Here is a 14,667-nt window from a genome sequence, read left to right as displayed (position 1 = left end):
CACCTCTGGACGGACTGCCGCTCTGTTCATCCAAAGAGGCCCCGAGAGGAGTCCTGTTGAAAGATCAATAACACGTCATATCCTCTCCTTACACTCGCCAGATCTCTCCCTAAAAACAAGCTCAAACATCCTTCCCTCTCGTGCTCTTTTCTTCGCACACACAGAACTGCAAAAGCCCTGACACAGACTCTATTGGCACTTACAAAACGCTGCCTTCGAAATCCCCTGCCACTTTCATCCAGACACCTGGAGATCCGAACGGCGTAAGAAAAAAAAAAACACACCACGTACAACAAGGCTAAGAATAGCTCACGCCATGTTTCACAACACCAGCAGCACCACCGAAAGACTTTCAGACTCCGGATATCCAGCAAACTCTCGGTGGTAGAGACACTTACATTTCCTGTCAGCCTGTAGGAGGATGTCTGTCTCATGTGTGTTTAATGATAATGAGCAGGAATTGGGAATAGGACGAGCACGAGGTATTTTTATTGACCTAGTGTGTGGCACTGGGTTCGACGGGGGAAATTTACATTAGTTCTGAGCATTTGATTAAATCAACTATCAAGGAACATGTCACCCAAAAATAAGATTATGGCATTTACTCATCATTTCATCATTGAAGTCTCATATAAATCCCGTTCTTTTGAACTTTCAGTAACACTTTACTTTACACTGTCCTTGTTACATGTGTTCCATGTAATTACTTCAGTAAAAACAGCAAATTATGCATAATTACATGTAACTAGCCCAAACCAAACCCTATTCCTAACCTTAATCCTATAGTAAGTACATGTAGGCTAGTTAATTATTATTACTCAGTATTTAAATGTATAATTACACTGGCACATGCACCATAAAATAAAGTGTAACCAAACTTTCTATTCATCAACATTGATAATAATAAAAGTTTCTTGAGAAGCAAATCAGCATATTAGAATGATTTCTGAAGGTTCATGTGACACTGAAGACTGGATGGTGAAAATTCAGCTTTGCCATCACAGGAATAAATAACATTATAAAACATATTCAAATGGGGATTAGTCATTTTAAATTGTCATAATATTTCACAATATACTTTTTTAACTGCATTTTTTTCATCAAATAAACACAGCCTTGGTGAGCATAAGAGTCTTCTTTCAAAAACTTTAAAAAATATATATATTACCAAACCATGTCATTATAATGGCCCATATCAAATGTGGTTTGGCTCGGTTTTTATTTTAGTTTATTTTTTTTCACTTTGGAACAGCAACATAACTTCATCAATGTGAATAATTCCAAACATGTTGGTAAAACCTTTACAAGCACACCAGCTTTTAAACTCAAAGATTATGATCCGCAATAAAATATTAATCGCATCACTGACAACAAACGATTCTCGCGTCTTCAACGAAAAAAGTTGAGTAAATGACATTAAGCCAAATTTCTTTTAGTGTTCAAACAAACATGCAAGGTTTCTTTTTAGATCACAAGATGAAACGACAGTCAGGGACACGCACCAACAACTCTGGAATCTCGGTTTTGTTTTTCACGTGGAAGGTTTATGTTGGTCATGAGGGACGTATATCTACAAAGTAAATAAATGGCCCTTTCCTCCTGCGTTTAAGAGCTAAACAGTCCTGCATCTAAAAGAAAAACAGCCTGGCAGTACAGAGAGAAAGACTAAAAACTCTCTGAGGACAGCTTCAGCATTAATGGGCCCCTACAGACCCAGAAAAGGCACCAAAAAAAAGCCCTGCAAATACAAAGGACAATAGTCAGTCCTCACAAGTAAAGACTTTCCTGACTCTGGGAAGATCACGGTCTGAACCAACTGAACTATTCACACAATTCTCTCAAATTTACAGCTTGTCAGAGACAGGAGGCTTTTCTCTGCCAGAACGCATCTGAGCGATTTGTTTACTTACCAATTCACGTCACACCATGGCGTGTACACACATCTTTCTTACACTATTTGCCTTTGTATTTTATGAGCAGTGTGTTTTTTTAGGTAACTCACCTGCAGGTCCTGAGCCAGTTTTCTACTTGATTTGGATTAGGACCTGAGGAAAAAAAAATACAAATAACCGTTCCGTGTAATAACCAAATTAATTTGCCTAAAAGCAACATCAAACAAACAGACATCAAATCTGACTGTGACGGCAAACACGGCATTCTCTGAACTACCACTGTGTTCTGTTCTGTGATTCCTGTTTTTCAAAAAACTTTCTTTGCTCTTAATTGGTTTATCATGACTTGCATGGAGAATCAAATGCCAAACCAATCAGACAAACCTCTGTAATCTCTCTGTCTACTGTGTTCATTACGACTTCCAGTAAACCCCCAAAAGCCGCGTTGATAACTCAGATTCAAATGATAAAAACAACAATCGTATGGTTTGCCATTCTGGTTTGCATATAAATATCAGCCTAAAGTTGCATACATTTTTTTAGGTGTCCATTTATAAGAGTATTAATGATATTTCTCTGTATCACTGAATTTTTAAAGGCCAATAAATGTTAACATTTACAAAATGCAGACTGTTATTCTGTAGGCTTAATTCATGCAAAATCGTGGTTAAAAAAAAAGCTCCATGACATTTAAAGAGGCAATACAATCCATATCAAGCAAACAATATGTTAAAATATTAGTTATCAGTAACTGTGTGCGTGCAATTAACATCCTTATTAGCAATTTACAAACTTAGCATATCAAATATATTGATTATTTGGAGATTAATTAATCAGTTTCTACAGAATCAAGAGTATTTAATAACATCTCTGGCTAAAACTTCCAAAAATATAGTTAATATAATAATACATTTTATTTTCATGAATCAGTTCAAACTGTCCAATTTCAATCAAATGATTTAAAATCTAAATTAAAAAACTATTTGTTTGCACCGCTAAATCTCTGTGTAGTATAAGTTTTTGTGTGGTATTTTTCATATATTGAAACATTTACGCAACAATATACAATGTTAAATATTGCTGTTCATTACCATGTTGTTAAATTTAAACATACCATCAATATTTTAACAAGATTTCTACTGTATTTTCTGCATTTTTGAAACCACATGGCTGCGCCAATCATTGCTTAATTGGTTGAGATTACATATTATTTCTGAAAATTCAACCCTAATACTATGTATTATTATTATACATTTTATTTAGGCACCTTACATGACACTCAAGTACACCTAAAAAACTCAATAAAACAATCAACTTTAAATGACAATTAATCATTCTTACAGCCTGGACACACTGTAAGCATAAAAGCAATCACTTAAAAGCCTGCCTAAAAATATGGGTCTTAAGGCGAGATTTAAAAACAAGAAGACTTTCATTGTTTCGCACATCCTGTGGCAACAAGTTCCATAAATAAGAAGTTGTTCCCTATAGAAGTTGTGCAAGTTCGAGGGAGAACAAGAGTGAGTGCAGAAGATGATCTCAAAGTACGAGTAGAAGTTTAGATATGAAGAAGGTCAGATAAGTATGAAGGTAACCACAGAACTGAACAGACCTGAAAAAATGAAACCGTTATACCATTAACAGAAAGACTGTACCTGTTTCCGAGGCTGTCGAAGTCTTATCCTCCATAGGCTGTGCAGACAGCGGCTCCTCTGCTCCCTGGTCCTGAGACTCAGATGCCTGCCAGGAGTCTCGGCTGTGAGCCCAGGCCCTCCTCTTGAAACTGGCAGGGGCGGACTCGCACTCCTCCATGTCCTTGGCTCGGATGGGAAACTACAGTGGGGGACGGTTCACCTGCACAAAAAGCAAAGAGGGACAGACTCAGATCTGAATTGCGCAACAATATCCAGGCATCTCTCCAGAGGGATTGGGGGCAGGTCCGAAGAAGAGTGCTATGACTGTCTTGTGTCTTATGAAGCAGACTTTTAAAAGTCTTCTTCTACTGAACCAAGCCACAAAAACCAAAACTTTGCACACATCATATGCTCGTCTGAGCAAGAACAGAAATGCATGAGCTGACATGTCTTTGATGCATTACTTGCACATGAATTTGGTGAAGGGTGTTAACTGAAAACAGAATGTGTAATAGACCAGGTGCCAGCACATTAAACAGCACCGTCTCCAATCACACAGACTCTCAAAGCCAAAATTGCATGCATAGCATAAATGGACGCAATCAAAAACAGACTCTGAAATTACATATATTATCCTAAATGTGTATGACTTCTCACTTGTAATTCTCTGTAATTATTGCTGAGCCCATAAACCCTCATAAATGCTGGCATGATGATAAATGTAAATCTGAAATCTACAGTGGTATAATGCATGTGGAAAAATTGCATAAAAGCACCTCGTTTTTGTTTCAAATAGAGATCACGATTCTGAACAGACAACTAAAAGTAACATGAATGTTAATTACTGCAGTCGATTTAAAATGTTTAATTAATTTGAATGAAAAAAAAGTGAAAATTCTTCAAGAAAAAAAACCTGAATACATAATTCAATGACTCACTCATACATCCTTCACACGTTTCATTACTGGATGAATCAGCATTTTTGAACGAATATCTTGAATGAATGATTCAATGATAATACATTTCGCTTGTCGCCACCTACTGGCGTAACAATGTAATCGATACAATCTTGATTTGAATCGATTGAAAGTTACTTTCAAAAGGTTAATCAATCTATTTTGATCACTAGGGCAGACATTAATGTTTATATCCAAAATGTAAACTTTTATCCCAGTACTTCTGTGATAGTTTGAATTATTAAAACAGATATAACGATACTGCGTGGTTGAAAAGACTGTTTATGAAGCTGCTTCATAGATGACAACTGCTCTCTCTGGCTCAGCGGCAGCGCCAACGCAGATCTGAATGTTCCCTGGGATTGTACTTGCAAAGGTAATAGACAGGCGATTCGTTGCGATTTAGGAATAAGATAGCGTTTGTGTTTGAATCAAGATTGCAATCTTACAACCATTAATCGTGCAGCTCTAATTATCGGAGCCATGTTTTTGTCCAATAGCAGATGCTAGAGGTGTAGAAATGACACACTGCAGATTTAAATAACAATCATCCTGATAGAGTCAGTCTAAATAATCAAAGAGCATGTTTTTGCAATATATATATTTTTTTGTTTCTATTTTTTTAATATATATAAAAAAAATCTTCAAAGAGTCTACAAAATGTGATAACCTTAGAACTAAATTGTTACATAGTCCAAGGCTCTGTCCAAAAGGAATATGTTTTGCTTAGCAAGAACAAAAATTAGAGGGAACATTTGCTTCCAGATATTATTGGAAAATCAAATAAGAGATGAAGGCCATGTGACAGCACTGGAACAACAAATAACCAGCATGAGAAACTAATAACATCTACAGAGATTCCTGTCAATACAACGCAAACAGAAGAAAGAGAGGGAGGAAGAGGGAGATAAAGAGAGAGAGATGGGGGCGGGATGAGGGTCTTAGCTGGAATAGATGGTAGAAAGAAAAAGTCAAAAAACATGTTGAGCAGGAAATGTCTGTTTAGTTGAAAGATTACAAGCTGGTGCGGAGTCATTTCCTGTTTTGGATCTGGCACTTTATGAAGGAACAGATGAGCCTGACCAAATGGGATGGATTTATAATTCAGCGGTGTGATCTCCCACAATTAACACACTGCTATTAATAGCATGTGTCTATTTTCAGACTGATAAAGATGTAGGACAAAAACGAAATCTTGTCAGCCAGCATGACCACCTCATTTTATTATCAAAGTATATTGACAAGGAAACAGATCAACATTAGAGAATATACCTGCCTAAATATATGCCTTCACAAAGTTATATAATCTACAACCAAGAGGCATAAGCAAACTTCCAAGGGGGCCTTTAAATAAGACAAAAATAAATATTAAAATAAGCTAAAAATCAGAAGTCTTGGAAAACCTGGATATATGATGTAGCCTAATTCTAAAAGAAGAAAATTCTTTTTTTTTTTGTATAATGAATATACATTTTAATAGTTATGACAAGACAGAAACTGTAAGTAAAAAAAAATCTTATGCAGAAAATCACAAATGACTGGAAGACTCGTGTAAACTTATTAGCGGGGTCCCTAAAAGAAATGCAGCTCCTAAAACTTCTGCAATCCTGAAATTAAATTATTATTTTAAATTAATTAAATATTTTAATAATATATTATGCGTGTATATTATATAATACTAATATAATATTTTAGTTTTCTGAGATTACAGAAAGTTACATTAAGCCCATCGATTAAATGAAAACAAAACTATGGCAAATTGTTTAATTCAATTTAATTTAATTTAAAAAAGATTTGTGGACAATGGAAAACAAAAAATGCTGTGAAACACTGACCTGTCATAGTCATTTTCTCAAAATAGGGAGATAATGTCTCATATCACCATAAAGAGGTTTATTTTGCGATAACATCTGGCTAATTGTACATTCACCTCCTTATTGCATGGATCCATTAAAAACTAGATCGAAATGATCATGTATATTGATTAGAGTTTAAATTTTAAGACTGCAGAGTAATACACAAAAGACAAAAACTAGCAGAGTCAAATATTTAGCACTCTTCGTACAATCAATATTAGACTGAAAACTGCTGCAAACAAACAATCATACAACCAAGTATTCCATAGAGGCATTTCCTAATTTCGTTGAATATGTACTAGGTTGATGAAAAAAGGTCTAATAATGCAAACAGAGTCTCATTTTTAGCTGCATGTCTGTTCACATGTTGAAATCTCTTCAGAGGTTGTTATTTTAGGTTGACGCAATGACAGAATTGATGTCAAATCAACCTGGAGAAAGTTAAAAGGAAGCAAACGGTGTCCTTCAGTATGTAGATTTCCTAAAAAATTTTTTTTAAAAAGCCAAACACCCCATTTCTCATTAAAAACAAATTGTTAATTTGCAACACACAATGATTAATTACATTAGTACACAAATAAACCTTTTCTAATGTCCAATTTATACATCACATCAGCAAATGTTGCTTTGCCAGAGTGTCAATAGCCCTTATTCAGAGCAGCTCCATGACAGGCATGAAAGCGAGGCTGTGAGGGATAGACTTACTGTGTTTTCAATGGCATCCACTTTATAACGCTGTATAAAGCTCCTAGATCACTTATAATTTTCAGCTCATATTTTCTGGAGTTTTTTGTCTACTGAAATTTCTTGGAAAGAATTTTTTTTGCAGGGTTTCGTCAGCAGAGTGCTTTAAAAACATGAAATAACGGTACAACCCACTGAAGAGATGCGTCCTCCCACTGCAGTTAATAAGGTTTGTTCATATCTTTTACATAGCTCATGGGAAACATTCATCTCAAACTTAAAAATACTACCAAAAAGTGTGTAAATACTGCAATATGAGTAATGTGAGTCCTAAAAACAGTTTGATACATGGCCACTTCGACAAAAGTAGTATCAAAACAGTCAAGCATGTTGATAGAGACTTTTTTGTTGTCTCTTTACTAAATCTGTCAATAACCCATGTAACAGCAGCTACATGAGAGCAACACGGTCCATTCCCTTTCACAAACAGCGTAGTAGTTGTTTAGTTCCATAAACACAGCAGAACTCATGCTCTCCGCTCCATATGGGCTTGCGATTTGTAAACAGTTACATACTCTGCTTTAAATGGGTAGAGACTTGGGGAAGAAGGATGGGGAAAGCAGCGACTTAACATAACATACTAAGCAATGTCAAGCATGCCCTGTATCCACCAATCACAGAACAGATGCAGAATGCTAAATAGGAGGAAACATTTGCAGAAAACCCCACACACATCCAAGAGTAAACCAAATGTTCCAATATTCCCGGGGAATCCAACTTTGTTTTTGTTATGAACGTTGCATTATATAAGATATTTGCATTAGTTTGACTGTTTAGAGACAGACAGCATGAAATGAAAGTAAAAGGTTTAGTTCACCAAAAAAATTTAATTCTGTCATTAATTACTCACCCTCATGTCGTTCCAAACCCGTAAGACTTTTGTCCATTGTCGGAACACAAATGAAAGATCTTTTTGATTAAATCTGAGAGCTTTTGGTCTCTCCATTGACAACCTCACAACTACCACTTTGATGCTTCAAAAAGTTCATAAAAATACTCCAGATTTCTTCAAAAAGATCTTCATTTGTGTTCTGAAGATGAACGAAAGTCTTACTGGTTTGGAACGACGTGAGGGTGAGTAATTAATAACAGAATTTTCATTTTTGGGTGAACTATCGCTTTAATTCACCCCATTTTCTAAATGCATACGTGACAGGGCATGTTTAAAAAAGAAATTGACCTCGTAATGTTTAATCAAATTGTCAAAGTGGAGCTTCCGGTGAAACTGCCACTTCTTTCTGGTGACATTTGCATTTAGTTGCTTAAACCCCTCTTCTGCAAGCTTATGTTTTTTACTGCCTTGTCAGCACTCTTGTTATGAGTGAACAGACTTAAAGATGAAAAAAAAATAGTGATAAAACCCATATCCTGCAGTGCTGTTAAAGGAAGTAGACTAACTCCAAACCTTGTAAACCAAAAGAGTCTATGAAAAATAGCTGGATGTCAGAGCTGTGAGAAAAATCAGTGACCTCCTCAATTCCATTGAATAAACACGCTGTCGCGATCATACTTCACTATTCTCAAACCTGTCAACAAAAGCTTGTTCAGCTGAAAATTCCTTGAAAAACAATGACTATTTTTAAAATGCTGCATGCACCCCACACATGCACTCGCTATGACCTCCTTCTGTTGAACTGAGGACGTCCCAGTTCCCACATCTCATTCCAGATCTGACCGGTTGCTTTTTGTCTCCGTCCCCACGTCCCAAAGGCCCCAAACAAAAACAGGCCCGGGGCTCCAAGTCAATCAGGCACAAACAACAGCACATCAAAGCGCATCCTAAGAAACATCCCACAATTAACACATCATGCTTACACATAGAACTAATGATTAAGAACACATCCGGTCCAAACAGGTTGATTCTTAGTAGGACTGAGTGATTCATTGAATATTCAGGATAACTTCACTGGAAATATAAAATTAAACATGAATATTTATGCATGTTTCCAAAGGACAGCATCGTCAGAATAGTTCCCAGATCCTTCCTTGTCTCATCCAGTATGAAAGTATTAAGAAAGATTAATTATTACTGCTTCTGAGTTAAACATGAAGGTGAATTACATAATGCATGTAATTCACTAGCATCATCAAATGGAATTACAAAAACAATTAATTATAATTTAATACCATCTTCGACTGGATGGACAAACAAATAGTTCAACTCCAAAATCACATCATTGGTCATTGCATCTGACTAATGAAAATTATTATATCATTCTTCAAGTGGTGAAAACATGGCTTTCTTATTTTTAACTACATATATAATGCATTTTTTACGTCTTGCATTAAAAACTTTAAATATACTTGGCAATAACACTTGTTTGGTTAAAATGATGGTTCCAGCTCTAATACCCAAATACTGTAATATATTTCATTAAACATGGCCAAAAAGGCTGAAAAATATTGAGATGTTATTGTTTTTTAGAAATTTCACCCAGGCATAATTTTCAGCTACTTTAACCTTTAAGAGGAGCTTAATCCATTTTAACAGACATGGAGCTAAAACAATATGCTAGTGAGGAAAACACAACTTATTTTAAGAAAGAGTGGCAGGTGACCTGAAAGAAATGTTATCTTGCAGTCATGCAGTGATGTCAAGAGCTTTAAAGCAGAACAAGATAAGCCTTACCCAGAAAGCTGCTCTTTTTGAACCACACCTGAAATGTTTTCTTCCCAAAATAGAAACACAATATCCAGTCTACGCCAGAGACTTGGTGAATTGCCACCCTCAATGACCTTTAGTATTGGCTCTAGACACAAGCCCAAGGCCTAGTATGTGAAATAACATAACATTCTGTTTAAGTTCTTCATTGTGATATTGTTTTAGAGACCACGGCATCTGTAAAAAGAAAAGGTTATTCTGTAGCCCTCCCATAAGTCCCTAAGGGGTGTAAAATGCTGCTGTTGACAATTTTAGGGCTAAATATAACGCCCTGTGGTACACCTAAAACAAAACAATCATGTATTGTTGATGCTCAGCATTTCTAAACTGATAATGCTCCATATCTCTGCAAAGATCACCAGAAGATCAATGTCCACATGCCGTGAACCATCAGATTTCTCTCTGAGGAATGCAAACATGAACAATGGTGAGCTAAGAGCCACAATTCAAAGGGATATTATGCACAAATTGAAAAAAATATATCCAATCCAAACATCTCAAATCTTTTTTCTTTTTTACAATATGCACCAATACATCAGGATCCTCTATAAATATTTATTTATTTTTGCATTCACTCATCATTTTTGACAATAAATGGTGGGTCTCTTCTTTGAGATGCGGTACTGGCCAAAAGTGAAGCAAACCGGAAGAGAAAGAATGAAAGTGATACCACTCTCTCTCGCATCCATGAAGTTGACCAAGTGTCAATCACAATCCAATTATGTCACTGTGATAGTGACGAAACGCGCTCTGTAGCGCTGTTTGTTCGCTGTCGGCTACGGTAGAAACATGGCGTCACAATATGTCGACCTTCATGGAAGGGGGTGCCCGCGGTTATGTAGATAAAAACATTACGGTTTATTAAGTACGTTTTTTATACACCACTGAAAACAGTTATGGATGTCATATTGCATTTCTGTTAATAGATACTCAAATTTTTTACACATTGCACCTTTAAGGGAATGCAAGTGCATTCTGGGAGTTGTTGTCTTTTAGCCACATGAGTAAAATATACATTTTCTGCCTTTTCTCAGTCTAGAATGCTTCAATTTCAAAAATAATTTCACATTTCTACTATATAAATGACCACTATTAAATACACAGTCATTAATCTTCCCAGAGCTGAAGTGTCCCTTTAACTGAAATGGTGACATGACATGACTTAATTGAAATGGCGACATGACAGGGCTGCCAACTCTCACGCATTCAGCGTGACTCAGTGTTTGAGTTCCCTTTCACACAGAGATTCCGGAAAATACACGGATAAAGTGGACCGGGATTTGACCCGGGTTCGTTTGACTGTGGTTAATTCACACTGCCAGTGATTTTCCGGAATCAACAGAGTGCGTTGACACAGACACACACAAACCGCAAAGACACGTGACATGTCCCAGCGGCGTCTATAGTTTGCTTATGAGCTGCGATTTCTCTCGAGAAACCACGCTTGTGCATTTGTTTTTCTCTGATTCGATCAAAAACTAGCGCATTACGAACCGTTTCACGCTGGTGAACGCTCCCGGCTTAGCGCCATCATTACGACACGGCATTGATTATGGCTTTTGTTCATACAGCGCGCGTTCCGGGACTGAACACGGCAATGTTACTATGTCCCCAACCTGGCATCAATACCGGGTAGTGTTTGCGTTCACACAGAAGGTGTTTGTTCTGGCAATTTCCCGGGATCAACGCGCTGTGTGTAAGGGGCTCATGTTGCTTCAATGTCGCAGACTGGACGGGGCGGAGTTACGTGACTACACACGCGGTAATATGTTTTAAGGGTAAAGTACATTAACACACAGTGGGCGGAAATATTGATTAAAAAAACGAAACCGAATTTCGGTTTTCGATTATTTTTCGATTAATCATCCAGCCCTACCGTGACATGATGTGTATGAGGTAGTTGCTGATCCCCAGACTTTATTTCTAGGATTAGAAGAACATTGCATTCCATAGATGATGTTTTAATTAATTGCATAGACTGTTTCAGGTCTTCCATGTGCAGTGTAAATATCACAACATCCTAATATGAGCACCAAAAATGCATGTCACTTACTTATGCAATGCAGACAGTAAATACATGAAACATACCTAAACTACTTAAATGCTTTTAGCTTCAAAAGAGATCAAGGACGAAGAAGAGGAAACAATTCCAGAATATCTCTGTTATTCAACCAGAAAAGTGTTCACCGGAGGGCTAAAGTCTAAACATCAATCTCTTGTGAGAATGTGATGTTCCTTTGTTTTGAACATGTGACACTGTGCTTATAGTAATGGCACTTTGGGTAATTCTCCCTCTCTGCTTACACTGGAGTCTTTTTCCACTTGTCTTCTGACAGCGAGTGAGAAGATGGACTGAGACAATAAATTAAGACACTATCAAACTCAGTGTGTCCTCAAGAGCCAGAGCAGCTGGAGGTTTCTCAGCCAAAAAAATCCTGTTCTTAATCAGTATGTTTGTCTTGCTTCCCAGTACAAATATTTAAACGTCTTTGGAACAAGATAAAGGAAAAAGTAATACTAAAATACTAATTAAAGGGTGAGTTTACCCAAAAATGTAAGTTATCCCATAATTTACTCAGCCTCAAGTCATCCTGGATATATATGACTTTCTTCTTTCAGACAAACAGAATCTGAGTTATATTAAAACATATACTGGCTCTTCCCAGCTTTATAATGGGAGTGAATAGAGCCTGAGATTTTGAAGCCAAAAAAAGCACATCCATCCATCATAAAAGTAACCCATACAGCTCCAAGGCTTTCTGAAGCAAAGCGATGCGTTTTGTGTGAAAAATATATTTATATTTTTATATAAATATAAAATAGAATCACTGGCTTCAATACGCAAGTTGAGTTCCGGCGGAAGAGAATCCTCTGACACGACGCATGACGTATTGGCAAAGGTGGGAGCGGAGAGGATAGAGAAACGCAAAACAAAACACCGGTCATGATTTAGAGGTCTAAAACGAGAATTTTTAAAAAGTAATGTTATATGACTATATGACTATCACTATTATGATGAATGGACGCGCTTTTTTGGCCTTCAAAATCTAAGTTACTATTCACTCCCATTATAAAGCTTGGAAAAGGCAGAATATTGTTTTACATAATGGCTTGAGGCCGAGTAAATTATGGGATAATTTTTGGGTGAACCCTTTAAATTATTGTTAGCAATTTATTTGTCTTTGCTATTCACATTTGTTGATGCACACACACTTTCATTACAGTTCTCTTACAGTGCTAATGGACAAGAGCAAAATCATTTCATGCAGTCCAGTTATCACGTGTGTTATTGTAGCAATCCTCAAATGTTTTTGCTTCAAGATCCACTATACTTTCAACATCAAGTGGCGACCCAACAAATTACCGTAACTGTTTGTGATACTCAGGTAAACAAAATGAAGTTTATAAACATTTATTTTACCCTGCGCAGTTTTGTACGTTTTCTTGGACAAGGTCAGGCACCTACCTAATTTGTATAGTTTCTTAAAAGCAACATATGAATTAGCACCAAAAGTTTGATTTAAAAATCTTTGTTTTTGATTGTTATCATAACTATTCACATAAATCAGCGCAGAAAATGGATATACACTGATGCCACCTGGACCTGCTCATTTTCCCTGTTAGTTTAATGAAAAATGTTTATAATAGCAAGAGGCACTGATTAATGTTTTTTTTAATCTAAGTGTCTGCTCTATGGCACACTTTGTAGTCAAGACACTGGGTTTCCTGAAGCTTGCAAGAGAGCAAGGGTAAAATGAGAGAGAACAGGGTGCCAGGGTAACGCACAAGGTCAAACAAACCATTTGATGGATCTTGATACTTTATAAGTGGCGAAAGCAACAGGACATTCTGTCACAGTAACTCTACCACCCAAGAAGTGAGATGGGGGATGTGTGGGATGTGATCAGCGTTTAGAGAGCTGATGATGTAAATTAATTACAGAATCAACACACAGCATCTATAGTGCAGTGAAGTTGGTCAGATTATCTTAGACCTAAACAACATACCTCAAAGTGTGTGTGTGTGTGTGTGTGTGTGTGTGTGTGTGTGTGTGTGTGTGTGTGTGTGTGTGTGTGTGTGTGTGTGTGTGTGTGTGTGTGTGTGTGTGTGTACCACTGTCGACATCCAACTTATGGCAAAAATGTAGCAAAACAACATTGTTTCTTAACAGTTATACTGTTATATACTTAATGTTGGTTAAGTACTTTAACGATTGGCTCAAACTACACTACAATTCAAATGTTTGGGGTAAGTAAGATTTATTTTTATTTTAAAGAAATTATTCATTTTATTATGAAGGATGCATTAAATTGATTAAAAGTTACAGTAGAGACATGTTACAAAATAATATCTATTTCAAATAAATGTTATTTTAAACTTTCTATTCATCAAAGAATCATGAAAAAACATGGGCTCCACAAAAATAGTAAACAGAACAACTATTTTCAACATTCAACAGCAAATCAGCATATTTGAATGATTTCTGAAGGATCATGTGACACTGAAGAATGGAGTAATGATGCTGAAAATTCATAAATTTTACTATTTCACAATATTACTGTTACTTTTTTATCAAGTAAATACAGCCTTAATTGGTCAGCATGAGAGACTTTTTTTCATCTGATGACCCCAAACATTTGAAAGGTAGGGTATATACCTTACAAATATTCTAAACAATGCTATTATCTGGTACACTTAAATGAACAACCAGTCAGTAACTAAACTGATTTAAGTGTCACATAATATCACAATAATTTTTGCATAGTTTTGGGTCGGACATGATGCAAGTAATGACATGGACCTCAAGACATGGACCTCAAGACATGGACCTCAGGACAAGACAAGAGTGATTCAAACCAATAACTGACCTGTTTTTGAACGATTCATTAAATAGAATTAGCTCATAACAGTTCATGAGACAGA

General features: G+C 36.4%; 1 protein-coding gene across 2 annotated transcripts in view; it reads right to left on the bottom strand.

The window, feature by feature from the left end:
- The window catches only part of itprid2 (ITPR interacting domain containing 2), a 47,385-nt gene that overhangs the window by 26,670 nt on the left and 6,048 nt on the right, over positions 1-14,667 (bottom strand). Inside the window, exons 2-4 of one of the 2 annotated variants that reach the window (XM_077215862.1) lie at positions 3,548-3,746; positions 2,003-2,045; positions 4-53 (exon numbers count right to left, since the gene is read on the bottom strand). In XM_077215862.1, coding sequence (XP_077071977.1) covers positions 4-53; positions 2,003-2,045; positions 3,548-3,704 — 250 coding nt within the window. In that variant the 5' untranslated portion in view covers positions 3,705-3,746. Of the gene's footprint in view, positions 1-3; positions 54-203; positions 393-2,002; positions 2,046-3,547; positions 3,747-14,667 lie in introns of those variants that run through there. The other variant, XM_077215863.1, reaches the window with a different exon arrangement.

The sequence above is a fragment of the Siphateles boraxobius genome, unplaced genomic scaffold, assembly GCF_051911475.1.
Source record: "Siphateles boraxobius isolate OS27281-9 unplaced genomic scaffold, OSU_SipBor_1 7, whole genome shotgun sequence".
Lineage (NCBI taxonomy): Eukaryota > Metazoa > Chordata > Actinopteri > Cypriniformes > Leuciscidae > Siphateles > Siphateles boraxobius.
This window is presented reverse-complemented; position numbering and strand designations above follow the sequence as displayed.